Source organism: Mus pahari, chromosome 2, assembly GCF_900095145.1.
Source record: "Mus pahari chromosome 2, PAHARI_EIJ_v1.1, whole genome shotgun sequence".
Taxonomy (NCBI): Eukaryota; Metazoa; Chordata; class Mammalia; order Rodentia; family Muridae; genus Mus; species Mus pahari.
In genome coordinates, this window is record NC_034591.1 from 70,879,515 (window position 1) to 70,895,581 (window position 16,067).

Below are 16,067 nucleotides of genomic sequence, written 5' to 3' on the forward strand. Positions count from 1 at the left end.
GTTACTTGAGAACTGTTTTTATGTTTATGATTGCTGACTCATTAGAGAAGATTTGATTTTTTTTCCCCTATAGAGTGGGTTGGAGGAGGGTGAGGAAAACTTTGAAGGGTGAAACCCCTGTTCTCAATAGCTATCTTCTTATATTCTTTATATCCTCTCATTCCCCACAGCAGCTTCAGCCCAAAATGGGGGTGGGGTGGTCTCCTCAGCTGGGTGTGTGTGTCTTCACTCACAAAGAGGACAAAGGAGCACAGACAGAAGGTTGTCCCTGGTCTTTGGGTTCAGTTCCTAAGCTGAGGCTCTGAAGACAGCCTCGGGCCCTAAATTACAAATGTCTCTTAGAAGAGCCCCACCTCTGCTCACCGCTGGTGGCAGCCTATGTTAGAAGTGCCTCAATGTCTCTCCAAGCCTACAGGAAGGTCCCTATCCTAGGAGCCCCCCATTCACCTTGCCAGGCAATTCTGGATTCCGTGCTGCTCTTCCTGCTGCATTTCCTTACTGCAGCTCTGGGGGGGGGGGGAGGGAGAAGCCCGGTTTCCCCNCCCCCACCCCCGTTGAAAAATGAAACGATAATTGGCAAGTTTCTTTTGATTCACTTTGAGTGTTAGAGTCAGTGGCCCACTAGTCTTAAGCTATGTTTTTACTGCTAGGCCTGATGCTCTGACCCGCTGCTGCTGGCAGACATAGAGGAATTCTCTGTCCCGTGGAGTACAATGAGGGGTTGGGGGAGAGGCGGCAGCAATCAAGGGGTTTTACATTGGCATCCTCTTTAAAGTTTTACATTGTCCACCTCCTTTAAAGTAGATTTAGGTAGAAGGGTATTAAGAGTCTCACCAAAGACCTGAAAAATCCAGTCTGGACTGGATGACCCCAGCAGGATCTTTATTTTTATATCCGAATCCCAGCCGCCAGGCAGGCAGAGCTGCTGCTCCTATCCGGCCAGAACTTCGATTCAGCTAACATCTATTCTGGACATGTAGAAACGCACTCTTGCCCTGAATAAGTCCCCGCGGGCTCGGAAATCTCCCGTGCAGGGGCAGTTTCTGCCTTTCCATTATAAAGGCATAGCTTGGGCTATCCCTAGCTTCAAAGACTCCCTTCTTTCAAAGGAGAACGGGGATAAAGGGAATTGAAAAGTAAGAAAGAATCTTGCCCAGTGCTCAGGCTCAGGCTACCAAGGCCAGGGCACGCTTGCAGCAAGAGTGATGGCCTGGCCAATTACGTGTCCTGTGCTTTTCTGTAGTCGTGGCGGCTTCTTTCTCAGGCGGCCCTGACCGTGAAGAAGGCGGTGGCGCCGAGGACTTGACCTTTATGGTGCGAAGAGCGAAGAGCGGGAGGAGGACTCGGTTGTCTCCAACCTCGGCTGTCTCCAGCCTCTGACACCCAATAGCAGACAATCCACGCACGCTTAGCGTCACCTCCATTCCCCCTCGTGTTTCCGTGCGGGACCACGGGTTTTTGGCCAAGAAACAAAGCCCCAAGCAGGCTTTCGCCACCTACCTAGCCCCTCTCCCCAGAGCAGTAGTCAGGGCTACACCGGGCTTCCCAAGACCCTCTCTTCGTCCTAGATCCCAGCCGCCCTCGGCCAGGCCCTGGGTGTTTCACGGTACCAGGCAGGCCCGTGCGGTGCTAAGCTCCGGCGCGCCGGGTCCTATCCTCAGACTTCAGGCGGCAGATGCTCGGGGGACCGCGCGTCTCAAGGCTGCTTCTCTACCCAGGTGGAGCCCGCTCCTGGCTCTCCTGGCTTCCTTTCGCTCAGCTCCAGGTTCCCAAGGCTTATTAAGTGTTGGGGGCAGCAAATCGCGATGTCTTTTCAGCCAGTCTCAAAAACCTCTTTTCGAGAAAATGCTCCTGTCAAGTTTTATTTCCCGTTGCAAAACCACCTTCCACGCAACCAAGAATTAAGGCCAGGAGAGATTAAATACCCGATTATTCTCCTGGGGACGGAGGGGCGGGGCGGAGAAGGGGGCACCCTCACAAAACCTTCGCTTCGGTCGCCCGTTCTCAGCAAATAATGCCTGGAGCCCCGGGAGGCCTGCGAGGCCCGCGGTGACGTCAGTCCGAGACTCCGGGCGGCTCACAGCGCGTGTCCGCGGCCATCCTGTGTCCACGTAGCACGAGCTACTGATCCCATCACCGCGACCTCCGCCGCGATCCCGCGGCTCTTCTGTCTGCCGCCCTCACGCCGTCGGAGCCGGGTGGGCCAGGGCAAATTCCGGGCCTCCATCTTGAGCAGGGGTGTCCTGTCCCCAACAGGCGCGACACCCGGCAGCCCTCTGAGTTCACCGCTACGTTGCTCTCACTTGCCCACACCCTTGCACCGGGGTAGGCCCGCGCCTCTCGACGGCTCACAGAAGTTTAAAGATCTTAGACACCGGTGAAATTATTTCTACCGCGTGGGTTCAGCTCTGCAGCAGAGCCGGATAGAAACGAAATGGACTGTGGCAAGGCCTTGGCTGTTTTCTCGTTGGAATTTTTCTGCGCAAGCATCACCTTTCTTTTATAATAACATGTTACATAGCAGGCACCTCTCAGGCATTCGTCGGCTCTCGGTAGATGCGTGAGGACTGAGTAGTAATCTTCATAAAGAACGAAGCCCGATTTTATTTATCCGGCAGCCGTGCAGATGAAAACTTAATTAGCGTGCCTGTCTAAAACCCAGGCAGGCATAAATCTCGCCGGGCCTTTTAGATAGGGCCGCATCTTTGCTTATGAAAAATGGGATGCAAGCAACTAGCTGCACATTTCTCTGATTCTTCAGGTCTTGGGCTGCTGCTATGCATCGATCAAGTTTAAAGGAATGCACATAAATCAGCAACCCCCTAGAGTCTCTTCAGTCGAGGTTCACAAGCCCAGAAGGGCGCCTATGGACCCCCATCAGGGGATTAGTACTCCAGGGCAACGTCCCTCACTCACAGCTCCTAACCCCTGAATTCACTGAGAGGAAGGGAAATGCTGCATCTTCATCCATCCAAACACTCAGCATCGAGCAATCTGTACATATCTATGATCTGGCTATTATTCGTATACAAATACATCATACTCATCTGAATTTCACTGCCTTCCGGTGAATCCCTAACAAAACATTAAATTAGGTTGAGTATTTTAAAATGATACCCCCCCTTTGTCTCTAAGTTCGTTTGATTTTGAAATCGTACATTAATTAAAAAAAAAAAAAGATTGGCCTCAGTTCGGCATCAGGCGTAAATACTTAGTGAAATGCATAGTGACGTTTTACAACCGTCCACTTAAAGTTACTTAATAAATCTGACAGTATTGGGAGCAGATGGAAAAGGTCATTTTTTCAAGTTCCATGTTTATAATTTTTATTCAGGAAGTTTCCTTTTTAGAAAAAATCCTTGAATGAGATTTTCAACATCATTCTTCATGGATCAGTGTCTGCGTTATTATTCCTGTGCTGTTAGGGGTTTTTGTTGTTGTTTTTTGTTTTGTTTTTCAGGAGGAGGCCAATGTTCTCCTGACTGTCTTGTTCTTGTTCGAAAAGTTTTAGGCTAGTTACTATTTAAAAATGAAGAAGTCTCCAGTCATGGTAGTATACTCCTTTAATCCCAGCACTCTGGAGGCCAGCCAGGTGAATTTCTGAGTTCGAGACCATCCTGGTCTACAGAGTAAGTTCCAGGACAAGGAAACTGTATCTTAGAAAAAAAAACAACAAAACACCACCAACAACAATAATTAAATAATAAAATAAAAATATCTAAGAAGTGATTATAATCCATAACCACCTCAATTAATCTGTGAATCCATGCCATGTCCATTTTAAATAAGAAGGGAGTTAGCTGAGATTGGCACTGTCAACAACCATGTCAGAACTAAAGGGAGGGGCACCCTGACGTCTTCTGGAGAGAGAGAGAGAGAGAGAGAGAGAGAGAGAGAGGGAGAGAGAGAGAGAGAGAGAGACTTTACCCAGAACTCCTGCAGTAGTAGTGACTTTCCAAAGGGGCAGTATTCCATCTGCAGAGCTGCTGTTAGCTCTTCCCTAGGCCGTAGGTTCAGAAGATATCTTACATCTAAAGAAAAATATCTCCTATTAGCAGAAGAGTCCTATTTGGAGCAGTTCATAAATAGTGTTTGAACCAACTTGGAGGGGAATTTCCAATACTTTAAACATTTTGGAGAAGTCATTAATGTTGCTGGATGGTAGTTCATTTGGAAATGAGGCTGTAACACAAGGTACAGGGCGCTGAGTCTCCAGCAGTTATCTTCATGTGTTTCCACAAATGGCTGACAATCCTCAGGGTAGCAAAAAGATTACACTTTATAAGATCATCTGACATGTGTATTTCAGGGCCATTCTTTGTTTAAGCAGCTTTATATTTTTTTCTCCATGATTCTTCATCTAGAAAGACATAAAGGAGCTCTTGTTTTCAAGTCTTTGTACATCTTCAAGGAAGGTTGGAGATGTTTCCATCATCTGGGATTGTAACAAGCCAATATTTCCCAGCAAATGATAAATTGAGTTCTCCCATTCACTATCATTGTCTCCTGACATAAAGGTAAAATTAATCTGCAGCTCAAAACCCAAATTCCAAAGCTACCGGTTCCTTCAACATTTTAATATGTGTGTGTATGCGTGCACGCACAAAGGATTTGGCAAAAAGAAAAAATGAAAACAAAACCCCACATTATCCTACTTGTATATTAAATACATAAACATACTGTATTATTTATGACTCTGAACACAATATCTCCTGTGCTGATGGGGGCCAATAAACAATAGCTATAACACTGATTGTTAATATAGTTTGATAGTGGTTATTGATATTAAGTATATTTATCTCTCCTACAAAACAAATGGTAGGTGGGCAAGTAACAATATAAGATTGCACACCATCATGGGGCAACAATCAGCTTTGAGCTGTCCAGAATAGTTTTTCTTCTGCATCCGTATTGTGATCATTTTGTAGATGAAATATTTAAGTTCTCCTACTGACTTCTTAGAGAGGTGGATTGCTTTGAATTTCTGAAATGTAACTCTAGAACTCTAGAGTTAGGAAGGTATGTGAAACTTTTTAATTTGCCGTAAAGATTTCCAGATAATTCTAATTAAGGTCACAGACCACCTTGGAGGGTGAGGGCCGGGAGTGAACGGTTATTTAAGAACACCTCTTGGACTGTAACAAACATGTACAGCTTTAAAACAGATCTGCAGAAATCTGATGCATGGTGAGCCGCTGTGAGGACAGATTAAAGTTGGCCATTAAAGAAAGGAAGCAAAATTCACCGCATAAGGAGCATTTTGTACACCAACTCTAGAAATCGCCTTAAATTACAGTATCTTCACTCATCAGCAATTAATATCTGTACAAATTCTACAATTATGTATACAAGCACACAAACACTGATATGCAAATACATGTATAAACATATATTATATATTCACGTATATACAAGCACATGTATAACTTACATATATTCAAATATTCTCCTTTGGAGCAAAAAATTATGAATACTAAACCTTTAAAACAAGTCAAGTAAGAGCTCAGTTCCCTTGAAGCTGAAGAACGACAAGGAAGCTTGTCAACACGAGGTGGCGCCCTTGATCTACGAATTTGGCTGAGACCAATTCATGAGCTGTCAAAAGTCAAGGTCACAAATTGTCCTTTTTTGTCAAGGTCAAGGTTTAAGGCCTTTCCTGGTTCTGTCTTTTCAACAAATACCAAAAACCTGTCCTTTCAGTCACATGCAGACTTAAGAGCAGATTTTAAAATACGACAGGCTAGGCATTGCTGATACTCAACAACTGGTTTTCATTTGCCACAGGGAACCTGGGAACCTCCACTATCTCTCCCTCCTTTCCTTTCACTCCCTTTCAGAATACCTAATGCTTTCATCTCCTCGAAACCTTTTCAGTTGTAAGCTTTTAGCTATGTGAGATTTTTTTCCTCTTCTCATAAAAAATTTAGAAAAACCTGAATAATAATAATAATAATAATAATAATAATAATAATAATAATAGAAAAGACTGGTCCTTGGCTTGTGTAAAACAAACCTGCTTGTTTAGTTTTGTGCAGTGCAAGTTCCGCGTAGAAAAGTAACTCGGAGTGTTTCCTTCAGATTTTAATGGCAGTGATTATTTCATTAACAGAGTTAATACCACTATCTACAGATCTAATTTTTCATTTTTAGTGGAAGTATTTAAAAAGCAGGTGCACAAATACATTTTCACAGTGTGCTGAATGTCTTTATTTACAAGATAGCATTTACAGTGAATATGAACAGAACGAATGTGTGAACTGAAATTACTGCTTGATTTAAAATGTGCTGTGACGATGAGTCCCTAAACTTTCTACTGCAGTCTCCTAACACAGTAAACAAGAAAAAAATACTAATCCTTTAGTAAATTAAAATATAGAATGTAGACACCTAAATATTTTGGGAGAACGGGTTTCCATTTTGAGGTTTTTTTTTTTTCTTCTAAGTAAAAAAGGAAAATGATGTCTCTAGCAAAATGTTTAACAAGTATTAGAAAATACCAATTAAAAAAAATTTAAAGAAAGAGTATGTTTTAGGAGAAATCCACACTAGGGTGGGACCTTTCAGGAGATGGGGCATAAAGTAAATTCTTCATATTATTTGGTGAGATTTAAACACTTCAAAAAATTACAACAAATCCTGTGGAAAAAATCTCTGACAGTGGGTTAATCCACCATGTTTGCTATAAACAATTGAAAGGTATTTCCAGAAGTTCTTTACCCACCCAGGGTTCTCTTGTAGCCTCAAGGGTTTAGCTGGCCATATTTACTATCAAAACAATAGATCCTTGGATGAGCATTCCCTCTCTTCTCCCTTTTTAGCAATAGTTCAAATAAACAATTCAGTGCCTTTCCCCCTTCTAAGCCTCTACCTGAAACATTTTCAGAAGGAACAATGGCAGGAATTTCAGAAAGGTTTACCTGAGCAGGCACTTAACATGCAAAGGGGAGGGTGCTGGACCAGCGGCGTGGAAACACCCTTTGTTTCTGTAACCAGTTTTCAGATTACCATCTAACACAGTGTCCTAAAATATAATGGTCACATAAATACTTACAAGATTTGAGTAAATTCATAATTTATCTGAAATTGTGTGTTTTAGGGGCTGATGAGTTGACTCTAGAGTTTGTCACTTAACGGTCTGGTGGGGTTGTCGGGAGACCTGGCAGTCTTTACCATTTCGTAAGGTTTTGTTTTAATTGTAGATTCCATTGAAGAGAGAGTCCCCTTAGGAGAGCAAAACGTCAGCGGCTCTCTATCCAATTCTTCACTTATTATTATGCATTATTATTATCTGGGCAAAGAAACAAATCCTTAAGCGTTTCTTCAAGCTGCCCTCTGCTCCACCTTTTAATCCATTAACTAGTGGTCTTGAGTTTATTGATGACTTTTTTCTCTTTGACCCTCCTGTTCTGGAACCAGATTGTGACCTGCCTCTCAGAGAGGTTCGTTGTGGCTGATATCCTCCTCCGTTTGTCCTTGGTAATGAATTTGTTTGTAGCATATTCCCGTTCGAGTTCTTTCAACTGCACCTTAGTGTAAGGCACCCGCTTCTTTCTCCCCCTCCTATAGGAGCTGGCGTCTGAAGGATGGGAGACGACGTCTGTAAGATAAGGAAGAAGGCAAGTTACTCTGGGAGCCGACCTGAGCCAGAACACAGGCGACAGCTCAATGTGAACTGCGGGCCTTGCAATGCCTGATTGCTCTTTGCCATGAGAGCGGTGCAATCCAGACTTCTGCCAAAGCCTGGAGCGTTAGTAGGGGGGTATGGTTAGTTGTGTATTGAAATGAAATCGCCCAGAGTTCCAGTGACCACCCCAATCGGGTCATCCTGCATGTACAGCGGTCCACACCTTAGCACTCAACAGGGTACAACTCTTCTGTAGAGCTCAGCTCCTCTCAGCTTGCCCCAAGTCCCAACATTCTATGCTTCTCCAACGAAGCCTTTTTTTTTTTCAGAGAACCATCAGGGACAATTTGGTGAGCTCAAAATCGAGTCTATTTCCCTCCCATCTTGGAGTCAATGTCAAGGGCTTGGGAGGGTGGGGCACACAGAGAGAAAGGGTCCGCTGGAGTTGGAACCCAAAAGCTTCCTCCCAGCTACACCTTACCGAAGGAGGGCCGGGGCCGGCTCGACTTAGGGCAGGGCGGACGGACAGCGCCAGCCAGCCGGGGCCAGGCTCCCAGGGGTGCAGAATTACTAAGGCAAGCCAGGCCAGGGAGAATGCAAGGGGGGCACCCGAGTGACCCTGGGGCACGAGCCGAGGAGAAGCTGAAAAGCTGGAAGATCTGGGCTGGAAAGGGGGCGCCATTTACCGGGCAGAGTGGATTTCCAGAGGTGGGGAGGCTGCGTCTGCTCTTTGGGGCAGTACATTTGGCCGTTCCAGCCGTTGGGCAAAGCCCAGGGCTGATAGCTTTCCATGGGAAGCCCCAGAGGCTCGTGGCGCGACTCGCCAGGACCCCCGAGCCCCGGAACCACTGGCATATCCAGGTAGCCGGGCACGGGCTGGTGGTGGTGGTAAGGCCCGGCTGCGTAGCCCTGATGGTAGAAAGCAAACTCCTTGGCGCGGGAGCTGAACTCCTCGGCCGCGGGGCCGGCGGTGTCCATGTACTTGTCGGCGAAGGCGGCCGCGGCCGAGGCAGGCTGCGCGCACGACTTGATGGCGTTGGGGTGCGGGCCCATGCGGGCGCACGGGTAGTAGCCGCTGCCGAAGTAGCCGTAGGGCAGCGCCGCAGGCCCCGACGAGCTCTGTGCCGCCGCCGAGCAGGGACTGCACTGCTTGGCGGCCTCAGCACCCGCCGGCCCCGCCGGCCCGGGCCCTCCCGACGACGACGCGGCAGCGGCGGCGGCGGCCGCTGCGGCCACCGAGAAGTTGCCCCCCGCGGCCGCGGCAGCCGGGTGGGGGAAGCCCCCGCCCCCAGCTCCTGCCGCCGCGGCCGCGGCCGCCGCCGCTGCCGCCGCCGCCGCCCCTTCCATGTTCTTGTTGAGCTCGTCGGCCACCAGGCCGCCGCCGTTGTCGTAGAGAAACATGACGGTGGGCTCGATCCAGCGGGGGTGGAGGAGCACGGAGGCTGTCATAGCCCGAGCCGCATGGAGAAGACCCCAGTGGCGCTGTTTTAAAAAGCCCCCAAGAAGTGAAGAGCGCGCCGCGCGGGGCCGGGGCCCGAGCGAGGGGGGCGGGTCGCGCCCTGCGGGGTCGCGCCAGGCGGCCGCCCATTGGCCCGCCCCCGGCCCGCCCCCGGCGTATGCAAAGCGGGAGGCTCCGGCTCGGCTCCGCGCTGGGCCCGCCGTCCCCGCCGCCGCCCGCGCGGTCCTCTGCGCCAGCTCTAGCTCCCGCCGCGCGGCCGCGCAGCAGTCACCCACGGAGGAGGCGGGGTGCGGGGGGGGGACTAGGGCGGGTGGGGCTGGGAACATAGGGACCCGGATCCCTTCCCGGGTTTCGCGCGGAGGTTGGGAGGGGCCGTGAGCGGCTGCGGTTGGGGTGCGACCTGAGGTCGTGGGGACAAGTCAGGTAAATTCTCCAGTGGCCAGGAATGAGGGTTTGCCTTGGCCTTGGACTGGCCCAGGATGGCCTGGCGTGTTTTAGGGACCTCTGGGGCTGTTTTCTTTCCAGGGATGGATACATCTTTCTGCAGCTAGACCCTCCCAAGGATGTGGGAGCTTTCGCCTGGCGGAGATTGGACTTCCCCACCCCTGGGGAACAAGGGCGTTTGTTTCCTGTTGGTTCCAGGAGAAGTCTGGAGCAAGGGTCCCAGGACACTTCTCTGGGAAGCTTGGGCTGCATTTGGGAGCTCCCTTCCCTGTTCTCAGGCTCTAGAGGACAATTTCAATTAGGCCTACGGACTCAGAAGATCAGAACAACTAATTGTATCTCCCTACCCCCATCACACACGCAAGCGCAAATATTCGTGCTTGCTCGCGTGCGCGCGCACACATACACACACACACACACACACACACACAGAGAGAGAGAGAGAGAGAGAGAGAGAGAGAGAGAGAGAGAGAGAGAGAGAGATGCATACTGCCACATTGTCCAACTTGTATATACAGCTCAGCTTGTTATTCATTCCCATGCAGCAGCTATTCTTTCTGGTCCGCAGAGGATTTCAGATGAAGAAAGCACCATTAACTCACGCTCCTGTCTCAGAAGTACGGCTGCCTTTTCCTGAAGGGGGTTGAGAGGAACAGGCCCCAGCTGGGCTGCTGGCTAGAAAACTCCAGCCACGGTTCTGGGACTTCCTAAAAGTCACTCCATAGATCCTGAGTTGGACGCGGCACTCCAAACACCTGGAAATCCACTGTTGCATTCCGTTTGGGGAAAGAGAAAGAGGTTCTTTGGGATTCTTTCATGGTTTTTCTCCTAGAAGGGGCTCAGCCTGTAGTGGGTTCAAGGTACCGGAGAGGAGAACCAGCTGATGATTTCCTCTGTTCCTGGAGCTTGGTGGGGTGTTCGTATTGGGAGAGCCACGTTTGGGTGCAGTGTTTTGGTAAAGGATTCTGGGGACCCTGCCTCCTTAGGACCACATCCATTTCTGGTTGTGCAACTGTGAACTGGTCAGACACCCAGAGGGGAACAAATGGTCAAAGTGAAAGTGGGTGCATTCTGGAAAATATAGGCTGGGAAGAGTTCTGTACTATCTTTGCTCAAGTGCTCTGGTAGGCAGCCAGGTTTGGACCTATCCTCTGGTCCTAGCTTGTAGACTTAGCCCTAAGATAGAGCATCAGACATACCACCCAATTCATCTGCTGCTCTGTAAGCCCCCTGGGCTTCTGGCAAGATTGGGACCAGTAAGGCAAGGCTCAGGCTTTTATCTGCCCGGATTCTGGGTTTGTTCTGACTAATGTTAAGTGTCGCCCAATAAAACCTTCCCTGATCCCCACACCCAATTCTCCCCCACACCCAGGGAGTCCTGTCTCTCCTGACTTTAGCGGTCCTGGGTAAATATTGATTTGCCCCGCGTTTACCTTCTTACTGACTGACCATTTGCAGACTAAGGAGCCAACCTCTGTGAAGACTTGATTTCTGTTACTTTGGAGCCCTTTTCATCGGTCCCCCCACTCCTTCCTCCCTCTAAGTGGCATTGTAAAACTCAACAGTGACAAAGAGATGAAGTACCGGTTCCAGGCTCCAATTCTCGGAGACTCGAGGGCAGTTTACATACAGGTCAGACACGGCTGGAGGCCAAGGTCAAGTTGAAAGTTGCTGTCTAGTCAGCATGAGAAACTACAATGAAAGCCCAGAGACAGAGCCGACTGCCCACCACCCCTCTCTCTCAATTCCCCCATCCTTTACAATCTGGATTCTGGCTCTGTTTGGCTTCTCAGCATCATTTTTTTTGCTCTCTTTGTAGAGTTTTGGGGACGGTGTTTACAGACTGAACTGATTCTTCTCTGTCGGCCGCCCTGCCTGCTCTTAGCTGGGTTTCCGAGCCGCCTCCGAAGTTTTCCAGCTAGGTTCAGGGGGAAAAAAAAAAAAACAAAAAACAAAAAAAAACGAAAACACAGCTCAGGAAGGCTCCACCAGCCAATGCCTATGCCAGTCCACCTCTGGCAGTGGCTGTACTGCTGGTCCACACAACAGCCAAGACCAGCTCCACGTTCTTCCTCCCACTCAGTTCACTGGAGCCGGGAGCCCTGCACTCGGGGGAAGGGCCTCAGCTCTACAGACTGCCAAAGTCGGCTGGGTCCCTCCGCTCCAAAAATGGTGAGAAAGGAACTCATCTTTTTCCGCAGAGGAATCTGAAGCAGGTTTGTCTGGGAAGAAGGAAGCAGCGGGGAGGCTTTGGGCTACAATTTTGAATTCACTGAGCTTTGCTTCCTACATGTGGCATCTCTGTCGTGGAAGGACTTTGAGTGCATCCTTGTTCTCCTCCTGTCTTAAATCTCATACATTGATGTGGATTTTCTACTAGGCTTGTATCAGGGGCATAGTAGCATAGCTGGCTCCTTCTCCCTTTCCTGGGTTGCTTTGCTGTTTTAAAATATCTGCATGTCCTGCTAGTTACTGAGCTGTAGGCATCATTGGGAATTGTTTCTCAAATTAGAATGAACTCTGGGAATAATTTGGGGTAAGACTTTCTAGAAATTCTACTCACTTTAAAACAGTCTTTCAAAGAGGGAGAGAAGAGATTCATTAATGGTTTCATATACAATGCTCCAGGCGGTACCAGACCAACTTAGTGTGGGAAAAGAAAGGCTGGAGGATGAAGCCTGGCTCTTAAAAAGCCAGCAGTCTCATCCAGTGTTCTTCCTCATTTACCAAAGGCACAGGAAAAAAATCTGTGTATCTGTCCAGCTGGCAGGGCCTGACTTTCTGAGCTCTTTTTGTCTCCAGGCTTGGGGTTCTCCTTGCAGAAACACCAATAACTTAACAAGGTTCTCCATGGCTTAGGGAAGAGAGGTCGGTCACCTTCAGACAACAGTGGCCATAGGAGCTCTGGAGCCAAGAGCCAGGCTGGGGTGGAAGCTAGACAAGTCTCCACTGATGCCCAAGTTTTGTCTGGTGCACAAAGATTTCTCAGAGAAGGCCTTCAAGGGCAGCATGGTTACAGCCCAGCCTTTGTTCAAGGGGTTTCCATAGGTTTTCCCAAGCTCTTGGTTTTACTAGTGCAAACCTGGGTCCATTGGCTTTGACAGCCCTCTTGCATCTCGACTCCTGAGACTTTTGGCTGTCTTTTTTTTTTTTTTTTTTTTTTTTTTTTGATAAAGAACTCCTGACCAGCCAGGATTATAGGACCCTGGGCTCCTAGACCCTAGGCTCCTGGGGTTGGAGAAGAAAAGGACAAAGGGAACCGATCAGGAGGTCTAATTGAATTTGATTTTCATTAGCAAATTAAATTTACCTGCTCTCACTTTAACTCGGAAGAGGCTGTCAGCACCATTCTCTGGAACTACTTCTTTGCATTGATCTGGTATTAGGATAAACATTCCATGGCTGGTTTTAAAGACACTTTGTATTTCGGGATATTCATGTGTTTCTAATGTATCCAAGCAGCTTTATGAGCTGCATTTGCAGGGCATCCTTTACCCTCTCTCAGGCAGGCTGGGGGCAAAGAGATAATGGCAAAGCAAGAAAGATTCAGAAAGGGGCAGGCAATTGAGCAGGGAGAGAGAAAGGAGAGATTCTCAAAGAAGTTAACTCCTCAGAATCCTTACCAGGAGACCATTTAGGAATGGAACAAGTGGGAAGTGGGACCTCAAACCTGTATGCACCAGGGTGAAAGCAGCACCCCGTGTGTGTGTGTGTGGGGGGGGGGTTCCGGGATTCTGGGCTGGCCAGAGCACAAGAGAATGTCATATGACTCATTTGAGGTTCTTGTTCTATAGTGAAGCAATAATGAAGTTAAGGAAACATTTCGTGTTGTGGGGATAATTTTGGAACATGGGTAGTCGCTCTGTACTATGGTGACCCACATTGACGTGGAAGTGGGAGGTCAACCACAGACCTTGCCTCTAAGATCACCCCAGAATGGACTTTGAGGAGACCAAATTATTGGATAAGTGACCCATTCACTGCCTGCTGGATTGGACCAGGTACAAGGGAACCAGCCTGGAGGCAGCCATCAGGAAGAGCCCTCGGGAAGAGATAACAGAGAGAACTCTCACTGCATCACTCTCTGTTTCTTACAGAGTCTCAAAGAAGGGAGAAGGCACCTCCGCTCACACCCCTTCCCCGTTTTAGAAGCACTAGCAGCAGGTTTCAGGCTCTGGCGAGCAGCAGCCCCTACCCACGCTGCCTGAGATCCCTTCTCTCGAGTGAGTGATTTAGATGGTGCCGAGAGCTCTCTCGGTGTTCTAATGGCGTCACTGCGCTGCCCTTCACCACGTCTGGAAACTGAGACTTCACCTAAAGGACTAACCCTAATGTGAGTTGGATGCAGAGGGACCGAATTCCTGTAAATAGAGGGTCAACCTGAAGGAATACGCTTCTTTCCACAGTGAGTGAGTGGCAGGCAGCCCGACCAGGGCACCAGCTTACAGGACTCTGGGAGTGAGCTCAGGGCCACTGGGAAGGATGTTGGCAGAATGGAGTACCTCCTGGCAACCCGGCGCCTGCAGCTGCCATGTGAAAAGGACTCCCTCTCAACCTGGGTGATGCTCACTGCACGCAACAAAACAGGAAACCAGCGCCGGGCTTTATATCAACAATTACACCGTAGACGGCCTCGAGAGTTCGAAGGAAGTAGGGGGTTTGCGTCTAAGTCTGGTGCTGATGGGCTCGGTGTTTTTCCCTGAGAAATCAGCGTGGAGCCAGGAGAGCTGGGCCCACATGGGTCCTCCGTAAGGACACTCCCCATCTGGCTGTGAATTCTTAATAGACAAAGCAACAGAGGGAGGGAAACTCATCAGCAAGGAGAAAGGGGAAAACTCAAGACCCCTTCAAGTACACACTGAGGTGTAATCAGATTTTACAGGCACATTATATACTGTAACCATAGCGATGTGTGTGCCTTCATATGCACACGCACAGATTCACACATCAAATGTACACAGACACAAGCGTAGTGAAATACAGTCATTATGCCAAGTTCTAAGGGGAAAAAAAAAATCACCTTGTCAAAGCAGCCTGGTGGCCAGTTTCCTGTCCTCTGGTTCAATTCAGCTTTCTCCAACCACTGGTCCTCCCTCCTGGGTCTGTAAATACGGTAAATACACCTGTCTTCAGTGGAAGGTGAGCGGTCCATCAGCATTTGTCTGGTTCAGATGGCCTCCCCTAGAATCTCTGGACCCTCCCGGAGCTGTTCCGAGCTTGTGAGGGAGCCGAGGGAGCCTCCAGCTGCAGTCCTTTGTCTATGGGACTAGATCCCTTCGTGGCCCAATGCTCTGGGAAATGAAGCAGCGCAATAAAAACTTTTGATATTAGTTTTTATAGGTATTTACACTTTGGTGAGGGTAGCTGGGTACGGAAGCTTCGTTAATCAGCCCCCGACCTTAGGTTCGGGTGGGAAAAGGAGCTGGCCGGAAAGGAAAGAAAGCATCGGGAAGTCGGAGAGAATGAAAAACAAAACAAAACTGCACAAGGTCATTTTCTGTTCCTGGAAACTGAGTAAGTGGCCATTCCAGGGGCTACCCAGTTGGCCACTCCCTCCTGCTTTGTACAGGGAAAATGTTTTCTGCCTTTGCCTAATACAATAACTACACTTTAAAATATATTTTCCCCCAATACATATAAAAGTGTAGCAAGCCCCTCTACATCCAATTTATCTTTGACTTTATTATCATTTTATCTTGCATACCTTTTTTGATATTTAAAGCTTAATTAAATCCCAGGCATTGAACTGCTTCATTCTCAATAGAAGGTTTTGAGAATTTTCAAGATTGTGAGAAAGGGGTGAACTGGAGTTGTTTGAGCTAAGGACTAGAGAGAACCCAAGGTTTCATCAAGAAGGAACCTGGAGCAAAAAGATTTCCGATCTTATATGAAATTGTATGTGTCTTCTTTATAAAAATTATACATGCGGGGGAGGGTTATATCAACTTCTCTGAGTCCTTTCACTGAAGATTTCTGTTCGCTTAAGACTGATGTGGGGGTAAGGGGTACTGCCCTATATCCTAACTTGATACATTTTCATGTTAAACAAATGCCTATTTCCTATTTCAAAACACCTCTTTCCCTATAGATGTCTCATAGAAATTTCTAATGCTTAAACTAAGAGGAGAAAGGGTGGACTGGATTAATATCAAAGTTACCATGGTTTTCTAGGGAAAAAAATGTAGCTTTGTATGCCTTTTAAAATATTCCTTCTGCAACATGAGATCTTTAAAATACTAAATAAACGCATGAATGTTTTGTTTGTATTAATTCAGTGATCTATTTGAAAATGAGCATGATTCCAGGAAACTCTGAAGTTGATTTAACTAAAAAGTCTTGGTGACTTTATAAACCAAAATGACAAAAACAAATTATAGAAACTTTTGAGTTTGACAAATTCTGTGCCCGGGAGCTGCTGAATAAGACTCAGCCCCACCCACTCCAACCTCTTTCCACCGCCAGAGTACTGGGTTGTTTGTGATTTTTTAATTGTCCTCCCCCCTTTGCTGCTAAATATCTGGAATTATTTTTATAGTAAGC

The 16,067-nt window shown here is 47.9% G+C and overlaps 1 protein-coding gene and 1 long non-coding RNA gene across 2 annotated transcripts; one reads left to right on the top strand and one right to left on the bottom strand.

Annotated features, from left to right (window-relative positions):
* Positions 1–7,352: 7,352 nt before the first annotated feature.
* Hoxa13 (homeobox A13) lies at positions 7,353–9,073 on the bottom strand. Its single transcript, XM_021191690.1, has 2 exons — positions 8,311–9,073; positions 7,353–7,597 (listed from the first exon to the last, which is right to left on the bottom strand). Exons 1-2 carry the CDS (start codon positions 9,071–9,073, stop codon positions 7,353–7,355), a joined length of 1,008 nt encoding a protein of 335 aa, XP_021047349.1.
* Positions 9,074–11,078: 2,005 nt separating this feature from the next.
* LOC110314043 lies at positions 11,079–15,791 on the top strand. The gene is made up of 2 exons (XR_002380145.1): positions 11,079–11,159; positions 13,529–15,791. It is a non-coding gene; the product is annotated as an uncharacterized LOC110314043 (long non-coding RNA).
* Positions 15,792–16,067: the final 276 nt, after the last annotated feature.

Excerpts from the sequence above, each read along its gene's own strand:
- Hoxa13 (XM_021191690.1), bottom strand. The coding sequence starts at position 9,073 with ATGACAGCCTCCGTGCTCCTCCACCCCCGCTGGATCGAGCCCACCGTC. Across the intron at positions 7,598-8,310 it reads CTGGAAATCCACTCTGCCCG|ACGTCGTCTCCCATCCTTCA; the intron begins GTAAATGGCGCC and ends CTTATCTTACAG.